We start from the raw sequence: 19,291 nt of genomic DNA, 5'->3' as shown, positions 1-19,291 counted from the left end.
ATTAGATGAGATAAAGATGCCGGTAAAAGACACATAGGTGATTACATCCATAAACTTGTGATTGATACAGTATGTCAAAAATAATTACATTGCCCCATACAGCTGTGTGGACCTTTATGAACACATCAGTGATGCTAGAGGCCAAATAGGTGGAAATACAAAAACGGACTAAACTACTTTTGAAACAGAAGAGGAGGCATATAAAACCCCTAAATTATATGAATTTCAAACATTAAAGGATTATTGGTTAATTTCAAATTAATAATGAGTACAGTGTGTATATTATGAATCCTGCCACTACTCATAAGAGACAATTGTGGCCATGAAGGTGATGGGAAAGTTCGATTTCGCTCTTTGAGGATTTGTTGAGTATGCTTGGCATTTAGAACGGTTTACATAACTTACGCTGACAAACGTTTTGGTAATTCGTTCACTCAATAAGTTCCTGATTCAATGTGTCCAAAGTAATGATATTAGATAGGAATATCAATGCTTGTAACGTTATCAAATAAATCATTATTTAACAACGCTACGCACCTTTTGTTTGACATCATGCATGTCCCTTGACGCACTTGAATAAGTAAGGAAATAAGAGTTAAATGATTTTGATGAAGATTTATTGCTCATGAAAAATCCCTTTTTTTGTCATTTGAATAACGTAGACTGATCGGACCACAATTAATCTTATGAATATTTATCATGTGAGCATGTTATAAATCAAAACATTTCTATTTAATATTATAATCCAACATGACATCATAGTTTTCTCTAGTATATGTTTAATCATTAACGTGTATGTCCTTCACGTGAAATAAACATATTTACGTAAATGTTAACAATGATTTGAGCAGGTTGTCTCCCTTTCCCTTGTGTAACTTAATTTATATGCGAATTATAAAACAAGATAATAAGATGGTTTAATGGTTGTTATTATTTAATACATCAATCAGAATAAGGAATTAATTCATCAATGTACAATAATGAGTTGGTTATATTCTCTATATGTCAGATACGGTGGTAGTAGTAGAATAATCATAGGTGTTTGTGACGTCAGTTGTATGTATTACTGCAATACATCATCTTGGACACAACTACATATGTTACTGAAATACAGGTTAACACATGGTTATCAAACGTTCTAAAGTTATACAGCAGGTGGGTTACTCGTGCACAGTTATCCTTTTTTTTTTTTTACTTTTCTGAAGGTTGAAGATTTGACTATAAGTATTCCCGTGGTTGAACAGTTGACTATAATAATGTCTGGTGTGTGATGTATAGTAGTTACCGTCAAAACTAATACACACTTAATCAATGTAAATTAAAGTCGATCACTTCTTATAAATACAAATTCAATCATTCTAGCTTTTTCGCATCAGTCGACCGTTTCTGTCTATCGAGAGATAGTTATGTGCCTCCTTTTTGCAATGTTGACGGTTTGATCCTCTTCAATTCAATCATTCTAGCTTTTTCGCATCAGTCGACCGTTTCTGTCTATCGAGTGATAGTTCTGTGCCCCCTTTATTCTAGCTTTTTCGCATCAGTCGACCGTTTCTGTCTATCGAGAGATAGTTCTGTGCCCCCTTTTTGTAATGTTGACGGTTTGATCATTCAATTCAATCATATTAGCTTTTTCGCATCAGTCAACCGTTTCTGTCTATCGAGAGATAGTTCTGTGCCCTCTTTTTGTAATGTTGACGGTTTGATCCTTCAATTCAATCATTCTAGCTTTTTCGCATCAGTCGACCGTTTCTGTCTATCGAGAGATAGTTCTGTGCCCCCTTTTTGTAATGTTGACGGTTTGATCCTAGCGAACGATTCATAGGCTGAATGGTCCACAACGTCAGCCTGTTGCATTGTCCGCTTGACCCATGTCCGATCATCAAGCGACAAGCTTGTCTTGCTGGTCCAGCGGTAAGGATTACTGCCGTACAAAGTCGGTCTTTTATTATCCTTGGAGTGGGTGGTCGGTCCATATTTGTCCTTTGGTAAATCTAAACCCTGCTCAGATACAACTCTTTTGAAATTTTCTAAATCAGATTTAGCTTTTGAACGCTCACGTCGAATCACTGCAAGCTTACGCTGTCGAGAATCAGCCGCCTCAACAAATATTTTCCGTTCCGTTTTGTCTCTTTTCTCCTCAAGACTCTGTTTTGAGATCATTGGGGCAAATACACGCGCTGTCTGTTGCTCCCTTAGTTTTCGCAATCTCTTTTCTCTTTTCCGGGCGTGATCAATAATTGGTAAAGATCTCTTGTCGTCCAAAGTCGTTTGCTGAGTAGTCTTACTCATCAAAGACTTCGACGTTTTCTTCGAAGAGTTATCGGTCGTGGACACAGAGCCACTCTCTTCATCCCTCGATGACGTAGAAGCTCTGTGTGACGTACTCTGCTGAATAGAAAGTGTGTCTAAATACTCTAATCTCTTTTGAAGCAACAATGTAGTGTTTTCTGTTTTGTTCTCCTGTGATGGTGCTGTTGTCGGTGCAACGACTCGTCCATGAATGCGTTCCCGCACTTCCGGTGGTGATAATGTAGACCACGATCTTCTCATCTTGGCATAAGGACGTTCGGAATGCCGCCCGAAGAACCCACCACCATAATGCACAACGTTCTTGGTCATTTTGAGGTAACCGAGTTTTGACAATGACGCACTTAGATCGGGCAATTTGTCTATAGACCGAACAATAGCTTTCTTTACGTCGTCACTGTATATCATATTTTGTGAAGAGGATTTTGGTTGTTCAGCGGCTTTCATCTGGTTGAAAATGTTATTGCCTATACGTAAAGATGTTGAGTATGTCACACTGGGGTCCTTGCCTCGTACGTCTGATAGGTCGTTGGAACCCAATAGCACACGCGATTCTAAACGCTGTTTTCTTTTTAGCTTCTTAAACTGTATCGCTTTAAAATTTCTTCCTTTCTCAATTTCACTACTTTTGTCTAATGTTTGATGATTTTCGTCACTGTTTGGAGATGTCCTACCATTCTGATCATTGACTATTATTTTACCACTGATTTCTCCTTTAATTCGTACCAATGCTCCTCTATTCTTCTGCTGGAAGTCCCAGAGGGTCTCGCGCCTTTTCAGTCCCTCGTCCTTTGGATTATCAATTAGATAACGTCTGAGCTTTCCAATGTGCGTTTTGGAGTGCTCCAGATTACCAACACTGCCGACATTGAAGGCCTTGTCTATCTTGGGAAGAAGGGGTCCGTTCACTGTCGCCATTTTGTTCAGTTGAGGAGTTCTACTGCACCACAAACATTTTTACAGGATAATGATATAGCAATCGGCTTGCATGATCCTCCATTAAAAGGGAATCTGAAAATAACAAAACCAGAAACGCCCTTAAATGTATGTACATGGATTTTATATTTATTTTTTTAATTTATTTTTACAAAATACAGATTTATTAAACGAGCATTTTGTCAATGTATCACACAAGTAGTTGTCCTTTATCAATAATTGTGGAATTAATAGAATAGGGAAGCTTGCTAAAAATAACCTTCACTTTTGATTGTATGTAATGATAAAATACATATACAATATGCAGTATCATACGATTCCATTGGAACGTTACAATAACAAAATCATACAATGTACAAAACGACATTTCTAAAAATAAATTTGACATCGTTCAAAATATTAGATTGGTTATGCATTGCTAATCAAAAATTAGTCCTGAATTGGTTTCTCAAGTGGTTTATGATACACAGGCATTCGATAATGTAATATGTGCTAGGCCTAACCTTAGCACGAATAAAAACGATGCAAAACATTGTGTGTTGAACAGGTCTGTGATTTTGACAATAAAACACATTTGACATTAAATGACTAGACTATTGCTAGCATGCTTATTTTTGTTCCCCTAAATTCGAGATTAATTTTACTAGTTGATTACCTTTTCAGGTATTGAAACTGATAAATGTACAAAATAGGATTCGATATCTTTTATTGCTTAATTTCTTCACTTAATTTGTTCATGAAAGTCATAACAGAACAAAAAGATATATACGTCAACACACAATGACCAAATCGAAACAAAAGTCCAACACGTACAGACAACAGGTACCAATCAGTCACCCAAACAGACAAAAAACTACATAATAAAAAAACGATATCCCCCAAAAAAGCTTAAGCACCCCTGTAAACGAAAAATAGGTCATGATTTCGCCGTTAATTTTCTCCGAGTAAATTGAGGTCTCTCTGATCGAAAACCTTTTCTACCTGATAAGCTAACAGGACATTTTCTATCCCGAAAATTCAAATATCACCACTTGAAACAATCTACGCACCACAAAATAATCTTCTTACTGCTTTCGTCTTTCCATACTATGTATTTGTAAGCATAAGATGTGTATCATAACTTGTGTTTGTTTCCATTGATTTCCAGTATGTAAATAACGATGTGTACTTATGCGTTTAGATATGTTGACCCTCAAGGCGCTTTTTTCCGGCTCAACAAATGTTAATAATATAAATTAAAAAACATGTTTCATTATTGTTATAAAATAAATAAGGTTTATATATATGTGATTAATGCATATAATACCAACCATGACCTACGTATGCTGTAGAGAAGAATTAACACAACAATAATTAGAATTTTGTTTTTGTGAACAAAAACATATGTTTCCCCTTTTTAGCCAATAGACAAACTTCGGTATAAAAAATTAACAAAGGGCCATATTTCTTTATATAGTGGGGCAAGAGACCCTAATTTGGAATACGACACTCCTACTTCCCAAGATACATTAAAACTATAAAAACTTTGGTCAACGTAGGTGAAATAACATGGAAATTATGTCGTGGACAAACTTCGGTATTAAATATAAACAAATGGCCAAGTTCTGTATATAGTGAAACACGAAACCTAATTCCAGAGCACTGCACACCTTCTGTGGGTGATGCAGGTATACTTCAAGTTTGATCAAGATATCTTTAACGGTTGGACATTTACGAGCCGGACAAGAATTTACTGAAAATGTTGCACTTATTTGACCTTTGAACTTGAGTTGAAGGTCACAGTGACCTAAACTGTTAAAAAGGTATGGCCTGGACAAGTTGCGATAAGAAGAACCAGAAGAAGAAGAAGAACCAGAAGAAGAAGAAGAACCAGTACTAATACAATATGCCTCCCTTCATTCGAAGGGGAGACATAATAATAAAGGCACATCATTGTTTAACATAACGGGCTACCTGATAAACGAAATAGACAAATCAATACACATGACAAATATATTATACTTGAGTATAAGGTATATAAGGTCTTATATCGATCATAGTATGTGTGAACGTTTGACACGTATGCTGTAATGTGTGTGTACCTGCCACTCAAGTCTCCAATAAGCTTCAGACAACTGTCAATCTCTCAGCGTGTTACCACTTACAGGTGTCAGTATGTACACAGTGTTATAACAGGCAGTGGTATCACCTAGAACAGGTTAGACGACCTTTCTTGGAGAAACGTTCATTGAAGTTTTGGCGTTTTCAATTGTCTCTATTTGTAAAAAGGATGATTGTTAAAATTTAATCCTAATTCTCTATCTGTCGGGTTAGACCACTTTTCTTGGAGAAACGTTCATTGAAGCTATAAAGTTTTCAATTGTTCCTATTTGTGAAAAGGAAGTTTGCAAAAATTAAATCTGAACTCTCTATTCTATATTTAGAATTTTAACAAACATTCAATGAAGGATAAATCACCTACATTGTCGGATTATTATGATGAGTCAAAGTTTGATATTTATATATTATGTATCAGGATAATTATATTGGAATATTATTTATGAAGTACCTTTCACCAAATTAATATGTGTTCATGCATAGTATGATTAAGAAAATTGAATGGTATTTTGGCATTTTATGCAAATTAATTGGATTATGTAATCCGACATTTATCTGGGCGATTCAACTAACATGAATAATGATTGCAGATGTATTTGACATTGTTATAGCTTTTAGAAGGAAACGTCTGATCTCTGGTAGCAGGTGCATGCAATTAATATCAATATTGAATTGAATAATTTCCAAGAAACAAATGGATCACCCTAAATCGCAAATGGAAAAAATAAACTGTACGGGATGTTTGATAGAAATGTTACTTACGTTGTTTCTCTAATTTATACTATAATTCTATGATTTATATAAGTAATTATATTCAAATTAACTAAATATCTTGCATTTCATCAAAATAAAAATGTTCTAAAAATTTCAAAATAAATCACAGTTTGAATTGGAGATGATACCAATAATGACAACTATTTTGTATTCAGCATTTTACAAATGTTTTCATTCAGCCACGTCAACCGTGGAAAGTGTCTTAACATTACACATTTTTCTGAGATTCAATTCTTCATTTTTTCCTCTGTTTGAACTATTGATCAAAGTCGTTGTTATATATACTCTCTAACCTTAAATAATGTGGCTATACGTCATGAAAACGTAGTCGAAAGCAGAACATGCCATGTAATTCAAATTAATGAAAGAAAAAGCGGTATAAAGTTTCAAATGGATTTCAATAAATCATTGTATCTATTGATGATCATCATTTTAAAGGTAAGAATACCATTATTTTCGATTTTTCATTTCGTAAATATGAAAATGTATGTGATTTAAATAATGTGTCATTAAGCTGAATAAGGTTGTTGATGCCGGGTCATGGTGACGCTAATACGTATGAATATGCACGTATATTTAGACTGCGTTGTAAGCTTAATGCCGATATAGGTACGTTAGAAACTAGGATCTTTTTTTATGTATTGCTAAGTTTATTACCTCTGTGTTGGTAACATTCCATACCAAACTGCAACGTCAACAATTAAGTTTAAAATCACAATAGATCAGTATTAAAACATCAACATGAAATATATGACATATTACACTGATTCTGAAAACAGATCGATCATATTAATGGCTTGTTGACTTGACAAGCTACTATAGAACTGGGTCAATTAGGGCAATGAGTGTCAGACACAGGAGAGTGTATGTATATCAAAACATAATGAGTGATGAATCTCTCCACACTATCGATCTAAATTCAGCTGCTTTCTCTCAATCGTATACCGTATAGTGTTGGTTCAGACATGATGGGTTAAATCATACGTCTGGAATAGTCACGGATCTAGATTGATGAATTAAAGTAATTGTCTCTAATAAAAAGGTATATGGGGGTTCATATTACCTTATACAATAAGTGTAAAAATTTGAAAAAGGATTACTCATGAAAATGCAATGCAACATGTTATAAATTGAAGCCTGTCTGAATCCAAAACAATGTTTTATTCAATTACCTTTATGTGTATCTTCAGTGCCAATTCTATTGTTTAGAATTGAAATGATATATAAAACCCTGCTATTTACGGAGAAAATGTTTTATCTTTTTTTTTTTATATTACGTTTTGACGTTGCAGCTCTTGGATCTCTACCTATGCTGGATATATTTACTGGTTTTATTATCATTACCTAGAATTAATGTATTTAGGAACATTGTTTTAAAATACTGGTATTTAAATGTTATCAGGATTGTTAGTTTATCACATCAATCAACACTATTCGTCGTACAAATTAACATAGAATACACATTTAAGTATCCCCTGCTTGGATAGAGTGTAATAAATATTTCGTAGCTTTGTAGCCAGGGCGTCTATGTAATCATTGATAAATAATTGAGTTACACATTCTATTGAACTGTGAAACCTTTTGTCAGGTAACTCGTATTTCACAGATACAAAAATCAATTAAAACACACAGCGAACCACCGTGTATTTAAAATGTGAAATCCCCTGCCATCTAAGTCGTAATTCACTGATAAAAATGTCTTAAGAGCATACGCGCTTTGTCATTAAGATAATTTAAGTACGAGCTAACTGTAAATTTTATGTTATATATCTTTACCAACCCAAACAGTTTCGGTTGACATTAAGCAAACTTTGTTCGGCCAAAATTAACAATTATATTAGATAAGAACAACCAGTATTCAGCCAGACATAATGGAGACGGCTGTGATTTGAGTACAGTAATTAATATAAAATAGCCTCAGTACAAACAGCTTGTGACTAAATTATCAAAATTGAAATAAGCATGAAGGATGCTGTATGATCAAACTGAATATCAACACGAGGGGTAGCTTGATGCATAATGATTAAAAATGAATATCAACATCAGGGGTATCTTGAGTTTAGTTTAAACAAATTTCACTCATAATACAACCAACCAATAATATCACAGCTTTTTCATAATTGAATTATAAAACCATACATAATAACGCGAACATTCTAGCTGTGAAAATTCTTGATTTTTTTTTATGAAAAGGAGGGATAAAGCGCAAGGGATATGAAAGTAAAACGCAGAATACTTCAGTAAACAGTTTTAGTATATTCATATGTAGATTATGATTCAACAAAAGGATTTCACCTGTGGCCTGGCTTTGCACCTACCACTATTCAGTACTGGATACCAGTATGATGGCATAAGACCAAATATTAAAAAAACCTGAATGCGAGTATGAGGGGAGACTATGACAAAATAATCAAAATTGAATAGACATGATGGGATAGCATATGACCAAATATTAAAGAACCGAATATACAAATAAAGGCGGTCTGTGACAAAATAATTAAACTTGAACAAAAAAATGTGAAAGTTAACGTATGACCAAATATAAAAGAACTGAACTTGAGTATGAAATCAAACTGAATGAACTCAAATGGTAGAATATTACCCAGTATTTAGGTACTGAATGAGCACGAGGGTAGTCTATGACAAAAAATAAATAAAAACTGAATAACACATGGGGAAGCATATCTGGGAATAATTAAAACTAAATGTACAAATAAAGAGAAGCTTTTCAAAAAAGGTAATCGTAAAAAATGAATTATCAAAGGGATCGCGTATGGCAATTCAATCAATATCAAAATATTTCTTATCAAATGATAACGAGACACTTACCATTCAATGTCGTGCCACCGTATGGTATGATAACACATTACATTATGTGCTAGTACAGCCATGGGAATTAACCTACCTGGTTTTATTATCCCATCAGAGATAGTCCATTTGACTTATACCCCGACACAGTCCAGGCAACGCGGACCATTCAGGCCGTGTAAGGGTGAAACAATGTACATGTACTCCTATTATGGAGTACAATGCAGTAAAATGTTAATCAATTCCCTGGACAGGTAACAAACACTGGACACAGGTAATTACAGGTAAGTTCTTTGAGTGCAAGTATATCACGTCTGGAGGTCAGCTACATGTTCACGTTAAAAAGATATATGTATATATAATATTCGTGTGTCTGTGGTGGCGTTTAACAGAACACTATAACGGGTAGCCTTTTATCTACGAGCAGGTGTCACGTTTGGCAAACATATGGCCAAAATGTCCCGAGTTAGTAACAAAACATAAAATTCTTCCTTTGATAAAATTTCTATATAGAATCATAATATTAAAATTTTTGGCAGGTAAGTATTATTGAAACTTTTGATCCGTGCTGACTACCAAATGTCAACATTGACACATCTAAACAGGTTCATCACACTCGTACAATATGCTGTTCAGCAAATTAAACGATGATCTGTCAGCACACCATTAATACACCTCACTGGCACAAATGAGCTGTTCAAGGTTTGCCAATAATGTGTATAAGAAAACGGCAAACTAGCCTACCATGTACATAAGACACCAATTTCCAACAATGTATAAGGTACATCAATACCCCCCAAATATACAGGGTACATCATTGCCCTAAATTTTACTGGAAACACTTAATACCCCACAGTTTACAGGGTACACCAATATCCTACAGTGTGCAGTATACACATTACCGTACGAGTTACACGAGGCACCAGTATCCTAGTATTTACAGGGTACACCAATATCCTACAGTGTGCAGTATACACATTACCGTACGAGTTACACGAGGCACCAGTATCCTAATATTTACAAGGTAATATCCTACAACGTTCATGAGATACCAGTACCCCACAATGTACAGCCGACACTACTACCCCAAAACCTACATGAAACAACAAATCCTGTGTATAATGCGTATTTAAACAATATTTCTGTTTGAAGATATTCCCATTTTCAAAATTGTATCTCTTTTAATACGTTAATAGAGCTGACTTTTGTGGTATTACGGTATGTTGCAAATATAATTTAAGATACATATAAAAAAACATGCTTGTTTAAAGTATATAGTTCTGTACATTTAATGAAGCATACGTTCACGTTTTGCGCGTGAATAGGTTTTAATACATGATGAACATGTACTCATCCATGCTAGACAACGAGTTTTCTTCAGAAATTATTCAATATCGTGTCCTGCACCAAACTGAATTTAAACCGGTATACATCATATATCTCCTTAACACCATATAGAAATATAAGAAAAGTTTCTTCGTTTTCGAAAGTAAGTGGATGCATTTAGTCAACCAATGTTAACATTTACTACGCCATATGGCCATTTTTTTTCCATTTTAGGACTCGTCAGTGTAACTATATATCAAACAACTGATACTCTGTTTGTAAAGTATTCCGAAACATTTGTAAAAATAAAGCTTAAAGGGAAAAAAGCCCTAAAACCTTTAATATCCTTACGAATTTACAACCATTTGCTACAAAAGATTATTTCTATTTAAGGATCCCCGTGCCACTGCCACAAACTGTAACAAGGTGTTGGAAAATATCTTTGATAAATCTCTGTGGAAATGAAGCTTAATCCGACTTTGCGTATTGCAGAGTTATCTTCTCTTGGGAGCAGGTATTGATTGTTACGTCATTGGTTTGTGTGAGAAAATTACGTTGTTTTCTCAAAAATTGATGACGTTACTCTCACAAACAAGTGACGTAACAATCAACACCTGCTCCCAATATGCAAAGACGGAATACCTTTTGCGACTTTTATGAAAAGTTATAAAGATGAAATAAACAAATTATAATCAACCATAGTGTTCGGAGTAGAACAAATCAGCGGGGCTAGACCGAGATTCGAACACTTCAGATTGTAATACTGTCGCTCTAACCAACTGAGCTTCCTGGTCCACGGAACTGTTCTCGCCCGATGGTGCTTCAGTTATATCCAAACGGAAGTTAAAGGGTGGTGACTGTGTCATGAAATACCACAGTGCAGTGGGACAGCGATCCTTAACTTGTATTTCATGTCAACTATACCATAATAAATGCCATGTACAAGGTTACTGTCAACCTCGGAGACCGATAGTCCAACAGCAGGGTCAACTGCAATGTGACGTAAAATAATCGCTAAAAATGCAAGTAAGCAAACATTATTCAAATAGATCGTAAATTAATTGTGGTATTGATAACTTAATGATCGGCCATTAAAATCCACTTTACAGTCACGCATTAAATCTATACATTAAATTATACACGAACCTAGCACGTGGCGTACTGACACGATGCCAAATAAACCAACACCTTGTTCCTGTAACCCTAACCCTAACCATAACCATAACCTGCCCTATCAGCTTACCCTACCTCGTCCTATTGTCTCGTCAGGGAGGTGTGGACAGTCTGTTTTATTCAGAGTCGATCAAACGTTATGTACAACTACGTGAAATAGACGGAAGAGCCATCAAGATAGCAACCGTTTTTGCATACTCTTCTACCAGATAGATGAAGTAACAAACATACAGGTGTTTGCAGTCGACACAGCTGTAAATGAGAACGTGGTTGGGCGGTGCTATAATTGTTGAATGCCTGCTGTGAGCGCCGAAGTGGCAGCACCGGCTTATGCTCCCCAGTGAGTTGAGAAATATATTGGTTAGTTGCAAAGGCCCTATACCCAATTGGTGAACCGCTTTGAGACGACCTACGAACTAGGTTGTATTAAAGCGGTATATAAGAACCTCGCATTATTATTATTATTATTATTATTATTATCTTTCAAATTGGTAATACATCTCTACAATATGCAAAGAATGAATTACTTTGCATCATCCAGTTGTTTCGTCCTTCTAGGACTCATCGGTGATGCTAGTAGCCAAAAAGTTGACAAATCCATTTGAAAATCTCGAGTCTAAACTACTGTTGATTTAAGATTTACGTCAGGAGGATGAAGTTTACATTTTATTCACTATATAAGTAAATATTGCACTCTTTAATATATTCCTTTTTATCCTGCAAGATTGGTTTGGTCTAAAGCCACGCAAATAGAATGTTTCCTCAGTGACGCGAGTCTTTCCATTCACAACCCAGAATTTAGTACCCCAGTGCTGGATTGTTAAAATGATCCAATCAACAAACAGATTCATATATAACGATTACCAGGATAAGTTTTCGCCATTCTTTCCAAAACTAGATCGTTTATTCCCTCATTTCTGTGTGTGTGTAAGATAGAGCTGTCCACGGTAAGAAAGGGTTGTAAGAAGTTACTATCACCCTCGGGATTTTCACAATTTAGCAAAACGGAAGAAAACTAAAGAAACAAATTATGACTGAGAAGAAAAAACCACCCCAAAAAAACCCAGATGCTCCAGAAGAGGGGAGCACCACATGTGGCACCAGTCATTACGTAAAATTCAGGAAGTATATCGTTCACCACATATATTGTTTTTGAAAAATGACCTCCAGAAAGGACGATATGTGATTGAGATTTTAAGGTTTAAACACGTATTCACAGATTGTTGCTTTTATCAGATGTGCATTGTACGTGAAGTTGAACGGGCTGCCGTACCGACGTCAGTTTACAAGACAATAGTTGCTAATCGTTAAACCCAACATTGTACTAATAATTACAATCGTAAATTATCTCCATACATTAAACGCTAGGTACACTGGGTTATTGTCTGTGACGCTGTATACAGAATCACCAGACAATGATATGTAGATTGCACGAATCATCGGATTTCTATATAAACAATGCAACAGACATTTAAACGTTTTAACGATCATTATTAATATATACAATTGAATAATTCAAAAGATTTGTGTAGGTATATCTGTTCCTGTTTACGTTATGGAAAATATGTTTGTGTATTCTAAAATATATGAAGAATAAACAACGGGTTTGTTGTGTTGACTTAACGGCTATCGCTAATATCAAACAGGATTTATTAGCATATTAAATGTATCATGTCATTGTAAACAAAGTATCCCTTACATGTTTGTAAGACACGTGGAGCAAATCAGAATATATGTACCTAGAATAATAATCTACCTGATGTCATATCGACCACAACCAGTATTACAAAATAGACAGACTAATTCCGTTTTAGGAGTTTGAGCGAGAATGTGTCATTGGTGATCATAACAAGATATCATTGTAACTAAGGGTAAACACAAAAGGGGAAATACGTACTCAGGTCGGAACGAAAAGACAACAGGAACTGAAGAAACAATTAAACAAATAAAAAGAACAATGCGTTATGAACAATGTTCTATCGAAGGAGGTACCGGATTTGCCTACTAAGCATTGACATTTAATTATTAAAAGCATTGTGGCACGTATTATATAGATTTATTAGAAATTGAAAAAAATGCGAAAATTCTTAACCAAAAACTGTTCTTATTTTTAATTAGGGTGGAAGTTTTGTGTAAAATTGTTACAATACGGGAGAGTTTGAGAGCGATAACAGGTCTTTTTACGTTAAAAATGTGTTGTAATATGGGAGGAGCATTTGACGAAGGAAATACGCTGTAGGTGATGCGAGCAAAGGGAATCATATAAAATAGCATTTTTCTGAAGGGATAGGTCATATCATTGTCACCAGAGCGTATTTAATCAGAACAAATGGAATTATGTCAAACAGTATTGTATATGACAGACGTAGATCATAGTCTTTTAATCCGAACAACAGGATTGATCATTAAAACGAAATTCATATTTTCTAATCCGGAAATTACGTACGGAATTACAAGAAAATATCATACTTTTGTTATATATAGTAAATCAGATACATGCATTATGTAATTCACGGTATGATCATATCGAAAAAAAGGGACACACATAACAATAATGTTGCTAAATATAGTTGTTTCGCTTAGCCCTTTCACCACTGTAGACCATAATGGACACATCCAGATCAATGCATGGTAGAGTCTACTAAAGTTACATAGGGGTAAAAGGGTTTAAATGCTATTTTTTTCCTCAGTCAAAAGTTGACTGTGCAAACGAAAACTTGTATAATAATCAAACGTACAGTTTAAACAAAACCCTGGTCTATAATGATAAACTGAAAGTTAAAATAAAAAAAAAATGAATGTAAATTTACAGTTCAAACGGCATCCTGTATTTAACTACACAGCTAACAGTCTAAATATACCATGTATTTAATGTACAATGTTCATGTTAAATAAACTATATAATTATAACAGTACAGTAGGCGTAGGAAATACGTTGTATTTGATATTTGTCTAACGTGGTCCACACAATGACAATACTATGTATTTCCTACACCGACATATAAATAGCGTTGAGTATACCTTGTCATTAACCGTTACAGTAATGGTTCATGGTAACGTGTGTCCATCTCATTACCGACATCAAACAAACCACTACTTTGGCCTGATAACATTTATTTTATACAAATTCCAGGCCTGATGTTGATACAACTGATTGTAAGATTATGTAATGTAAATAGAAGGCATGATATTGCACATAATGGATATGTTTCACAGTCTCAGATACACACATGCATAATATTTAGATATGAAAAAAAATGTATTGAGTAAGAAAATGACAATTTCTTAACGTAAGATCACAGTTCAAGTTACATTATCACCAATATCTCCATATAAAGTTGAACAAATCTTGATTTTTTCCTATTTACAATAACTGCTTATTCATTCCAAAATTTGAAAAAACACGTTATTTTCTATTTTGTATTGAAAGAACATAGCGCCTGATAAGGCAGCTCCTGCGAATTCCTCAAATTGTATGATTAATGTATATGCTAATTGTATTGAGTGTATAAATTGTATATCTATGTACTGTAAAGCGCTTTAGAGTGGCTTATTCTAGCTAGATAGGGCGCTATATCAAGTGTTGTTTATTAGAAGTATTATTATTAAAGATAATCGATCATCTTCCATCGACACGTACTATTAATAGGTTGTATAATTTTAAGGCATTATTGAACACCGTATGATAATTTCCTAAGTTATTTGCTATAATTAGAATATTATTATCTATAAAGGGTCTTAAGGATGTACTCTTCTGAGGTTTCAATCACGTTCAAGTCTCGTTTTGATCTGGTGTAATGAGTTTTTGAAATATCCAACAAATTATGATCAAGTTTATTAGCAAACACGCATCTGAAAAATATGTCAAAAAACAAGATGCCTGTTGTTTGTAGAACTTTTTTTACAAGAATTTAAAACAAATACCAATTCGGCGGCCATTTTGATAATGTGTATTAATGTGTATTTCTTGCGCTTCAAAAAAGGCCTAAATTTCACCTTTTTTGACACTAGATTGATCACTTAAGTTGTCATTGTGATTTTTGACCCCGAAAAAGGTAAAAAATAACACAAATGATAATGGGACAAAAAAAGAAGCACACTGACCCCCCGTTTTTGTAGATGTTTTAGAAAGAGAAACACATTTTCATTTAATTCATTAAATATTAAAAAAAGTTTAGTATTAGAACATTTTATATCAAGTGTTTAATCTGCAAAAAAATGTTAAAAAAATAGTATTTTTTCATTAAAAAATTGGGGGTAGGGGTAACTAAAATCAGCTTTCTGAGTTAAAAGAATAAGATTAAGAAATTTTACCTCTATAATTTAAAAGAAAATAATATTTTCATCAATTCTACAAACATTCATACATATCTGATAACACACTTGGAACAAATTGTATGAATTTGTTCTGCAAATGGTCAAAACCCCAAAAATCACCTAAAATCACATGTTGTGTTAAATTGGTATCTTTGACCGATCATACCACAAAAACGAACACACCGACATATAGTTTTTTGCATTTTCTACTATGCCATTAAATCCTTTTTCGAAAAATCCATATAAGAAAAAAAGTTTAATACAGGGAAATTTTGACTTCTCAGAGGTGTACATCCTTAAATAGATTTCTAATCCATATGAGATTTATGAAACACGCTATAAATTTCTATTTTTGGGATACTTTGCTAAGCTTTAAATAAAAACTGCAAGACGAGTTTCAAAAATCTTATATCAAATGAAAATAAATTCTAGATCTTTTTATCACATTGCCAAGATGAATGCTTTAATATTAATAATAATAATAGAATATTAATTCGAGGTTCTTATATACCGCTTTATCACAACCAAGTTCGTAGGTCGTCTCAAAGCGGTTCACAATTTATTTTCCGTGGTTATAGGGCCTTTGCAACCAGCCAACATCTTTCTCAACTCCCTGGGGAGCATACAGCTGGTGCTGCCATTTCGGCGTTCACAAATAGCATTCAACAATTCTAGCACTTCCCAACCACGTACTCATTTACAGCTAAGTAGACTGGAACAAGCGGAGTAAAGGATCTTGCTCAAAGTAACAACACAAAGTCGTGCCGTGACTCAAACTCGCAATCCTTCGGTCATGAGCCCGGCGTCCTACCACTAGAATACCGTGCCTCATTAAAAACAAATATTGTAAAAAAAATCCCTTTAATCTCTTATCATGTGAGGTCTTCAACGTTGGAAGTGTGTGTGGCTTGTCTATCGTCAACATGTGACGTCATTCTTATTATCACAGTGGGTGTTATATCATGAGTTGATCAAGAAAATATGAAAAAATATAGATGCAGAAAGCCACAGAGAGAGATATTTGACTGGATCATATGGCCATTTAATCCATTTAGGCTCAAAAGAATGAGATATCCATATCTACCCTGTTCTGAAATATGAATGTAGAACACGGAAAAAGAGAACACTGCATATAAAACCTTTTATAGCGTTGCAATTTACGATTTGTAATTTATAATCCCAGCTACAGGACTATGGCCAATCTCGAGGGCTACTAGTCCAGCGGTACCGTCAAACATGTTACGTAATATAATCACAAGAAAACCAAAACAAAAATGGCATGGGCGTATTCAAAAAGCTCTTCTATCAACACAACCCCTACAGGCACCAAAACCCTTGAAAAAGTACAAGGAAAATAAGACCATGTGTTGCGGAAGGGAAAGCGTATTTTGCCTCTTTAACAAAACCATGTCTATGTCTATACCTATGTTAAATCAGAGAAATGTCATCTCCTTGTTGTGAAAACCGGGGTTGTGACAAGCATTTTAGCAAATACAACGTATGGAAACAATTCTTGTAACAAAATCAAACAGGAGAGAAATTGATTATCTGTTCTCGTATCACTAATAGGTCGTTTATATCGTGATATACTCGATAAATGTAATTAGAATCAGTTATCAGGTACGTGCATTATCTTTATCGCCATAATATCATAAGGTGGTATCAGATGATTTCATTCCGTATCTTTGATAAAACATTAATTTATATCATGGTATATGGCATAGCAACACGTGTATACGCCAATATGTTTAATAACCATTTGTATGTCGACTTGATGTACTGTTTGATGCAAATCTAAATAAGGTCTCTTTGGTAAAATGGAACTCAATCTCCTGATATCTAAAAGTTGAGTACTTGGACGTTACATGCCTGCCTCAGACTAGCTGTTCCGTTCACAAATAACAAAAGAGCAATCATATTTACTTAACAAGACCAGAGAACAGCTATTGTTATCCCTCGTACAGACCACGGACTTAATGCACAGCATTGTCGGCTTAATGGTATTGTCGTGAAATTTATATAGGTCTCGCTAGAAATACAACAACAGAACAGAACGTGGGGGTTAATGAATTAAAACTTAACCTTGAATTAAGTAATGCTGTGTACTAAATTTTGTTTTGTCGGAAGTAAAATGTCGCTTTAGTCATTTGACGACGGAGAGTCGTCAAAAGTCATTTTTGGGAAAATTGGGTCAGGTTGACAAAACAATCATCATTTTGAATATAATGTCTTTTGTAAAAAAAATCAATAACTGATATCACATAAAGCAGTATTGTTTTGACACTCCTTTTCAAAGCATGTCAATGATAATATTACAATAGAGAATACACACCAACATTATAATGTTGTACAGTCACGCCATGAAAAATATTCGTAAATTTACTTAAATCATAAATGTAAAGCGAAACGTATTTCCGTCCACCATGTTTCCGCCCACCATGTTTTCGGCCTCTGTTATCCTAAAATAATTTCGTCCATTATTATATTCGCCTAAATACTTAACCAGTATCGCTTACCTTAAGTTCATCTCTCTTTATATGTATGTAATATGTTTCGCCCCTTTTGCTCTATGGAGAACACAGGGGAGACAATTTCCGTTTGTATACTATAATCCTCAATAGACACACATAAACGATATAGTCATATTTTTTGGTTAACTATCCTATCCTTGATGCTGCACGAAACCAATATCCATGAGAAATACCAAGTAAGGAGCATATATATAAAAATGTAGTAGGTAAGAATGACAAACAAAGTAAGCATCCACTTCACCCTTCGTCAATTCGTTAATTTAAGACTTAATTATCGTTTTGAGGCTACACAATAACATACACGACCTTGTGCCAAAGACCGACCCTAAAGAAACCACACGTATAAAGCATTAAGATGGAAAATTACGGTAAGATAAATACGTGTATAACACTTACATGTACAAAGTAATTCCATGGAGAAGATATCGCAACTATCAGATCCAGATCTTACTCAGTTGTTCGATGTATATTAACAGGTACCCCGTACACAACATGTCAGTGACAACAGCTCTCTCGTGAATCTCTGTGCTGGTGTATACACCGGGTGTATGTATCGAACTTGTAAACTCTCAATGTTAAAAGACTCCGAGTAGATGCCCACCAGATAAACCTTGACATTTAAATGAGTAAATTAGCAAAGCTTTGAATACAGGTATGTTCCTTCGTGTACCTACGTCTACGTGTGCTGTTCTCCCCATTGTTAAGAATGGTTGATTTTCTCCATAAACCCCTTTGTGTAACCACATTTCCATTATGAGGTGTTGTTACTGACTTAGGGCACTTACCTAGCATGTTGCACAATGAAAACGCTAATCCAGTGTGATAAGACAGGAGACGTTAGAGCGGATAATTGTGTATTATTGCGTTGCAAGGGGTACCTGTCGCTTTCATCGATACATATGACCTCAGTGACATTGTTTAATGTTGAAAAGACAAACAGGTAGTTAATATACCCTCAGAATTGCATATCACAAATAGAAATATATAGACATGATAGCATTAGTGCTGTTTATCTTACACAA

The 19,291-nt window shown here is 34.6% G+C and overlaps 1 protein-coding gene across 7 annotated transcripts in view; it reads right to left on the bottom strand.

Annotated features, from left to right (window-relative positions):
* Positions 1-480: 480 nt before the first annotated feature.
* LOC110461814 overlaps positions 481-19,291 on the bottom strand; it is a 29,582-nt gene continuing 10,771 nt past the window's right edge. For 2 of the 7 annotated variants that reach the window (XM_021515496.1, XM_021515517.1), the window contains one exon: positions 486-3,318. In XM_021515496.1, the coding sequence (XP_021371171.1) occupies positions 1,717-3,225 (1,509 nt within the window). In that variant the 5' untranslated portion in view covers positions 3,226-3,318 and the 3' untranslated portion in view covers positions 486-1,716. Of the gene's footprint in view, positions 3,319-8,943; positions 8,988-9,019; positions 9,232-18,665; positions 18,828-19,054; positions 19,081-19,291 lie in introns of those variants that run through there. The other 5 variants (XM_021515505.1, XM_021515542.1, XM_021515513.1 and 2 more) reach the window with 5 other exon arrangements.

This window comes from Mizuhopecten yessoensis, unplaced genomic scaffold, assembly GCF_002113885.1.
Source record: "Mizuhopecten yessoensis strain PY_sf001 unplaced genomic scaffold, ASM211388v2 scaffold1407, whole genome shotgun sequence".
In the NCBI taxonomy this organism is placed as follows: domain Eukaryota; kingdom Metazoa; phylum Mollusca; class Bivalvia; order Pectinida; family Pectinidae; genus Mizuhopecten; species Mizuhopecten yessoensis.
Note: the sequence above shows the minus strand (reverse complement) of the source record. Positions and strands in the feature narration are given on the sequence as shown.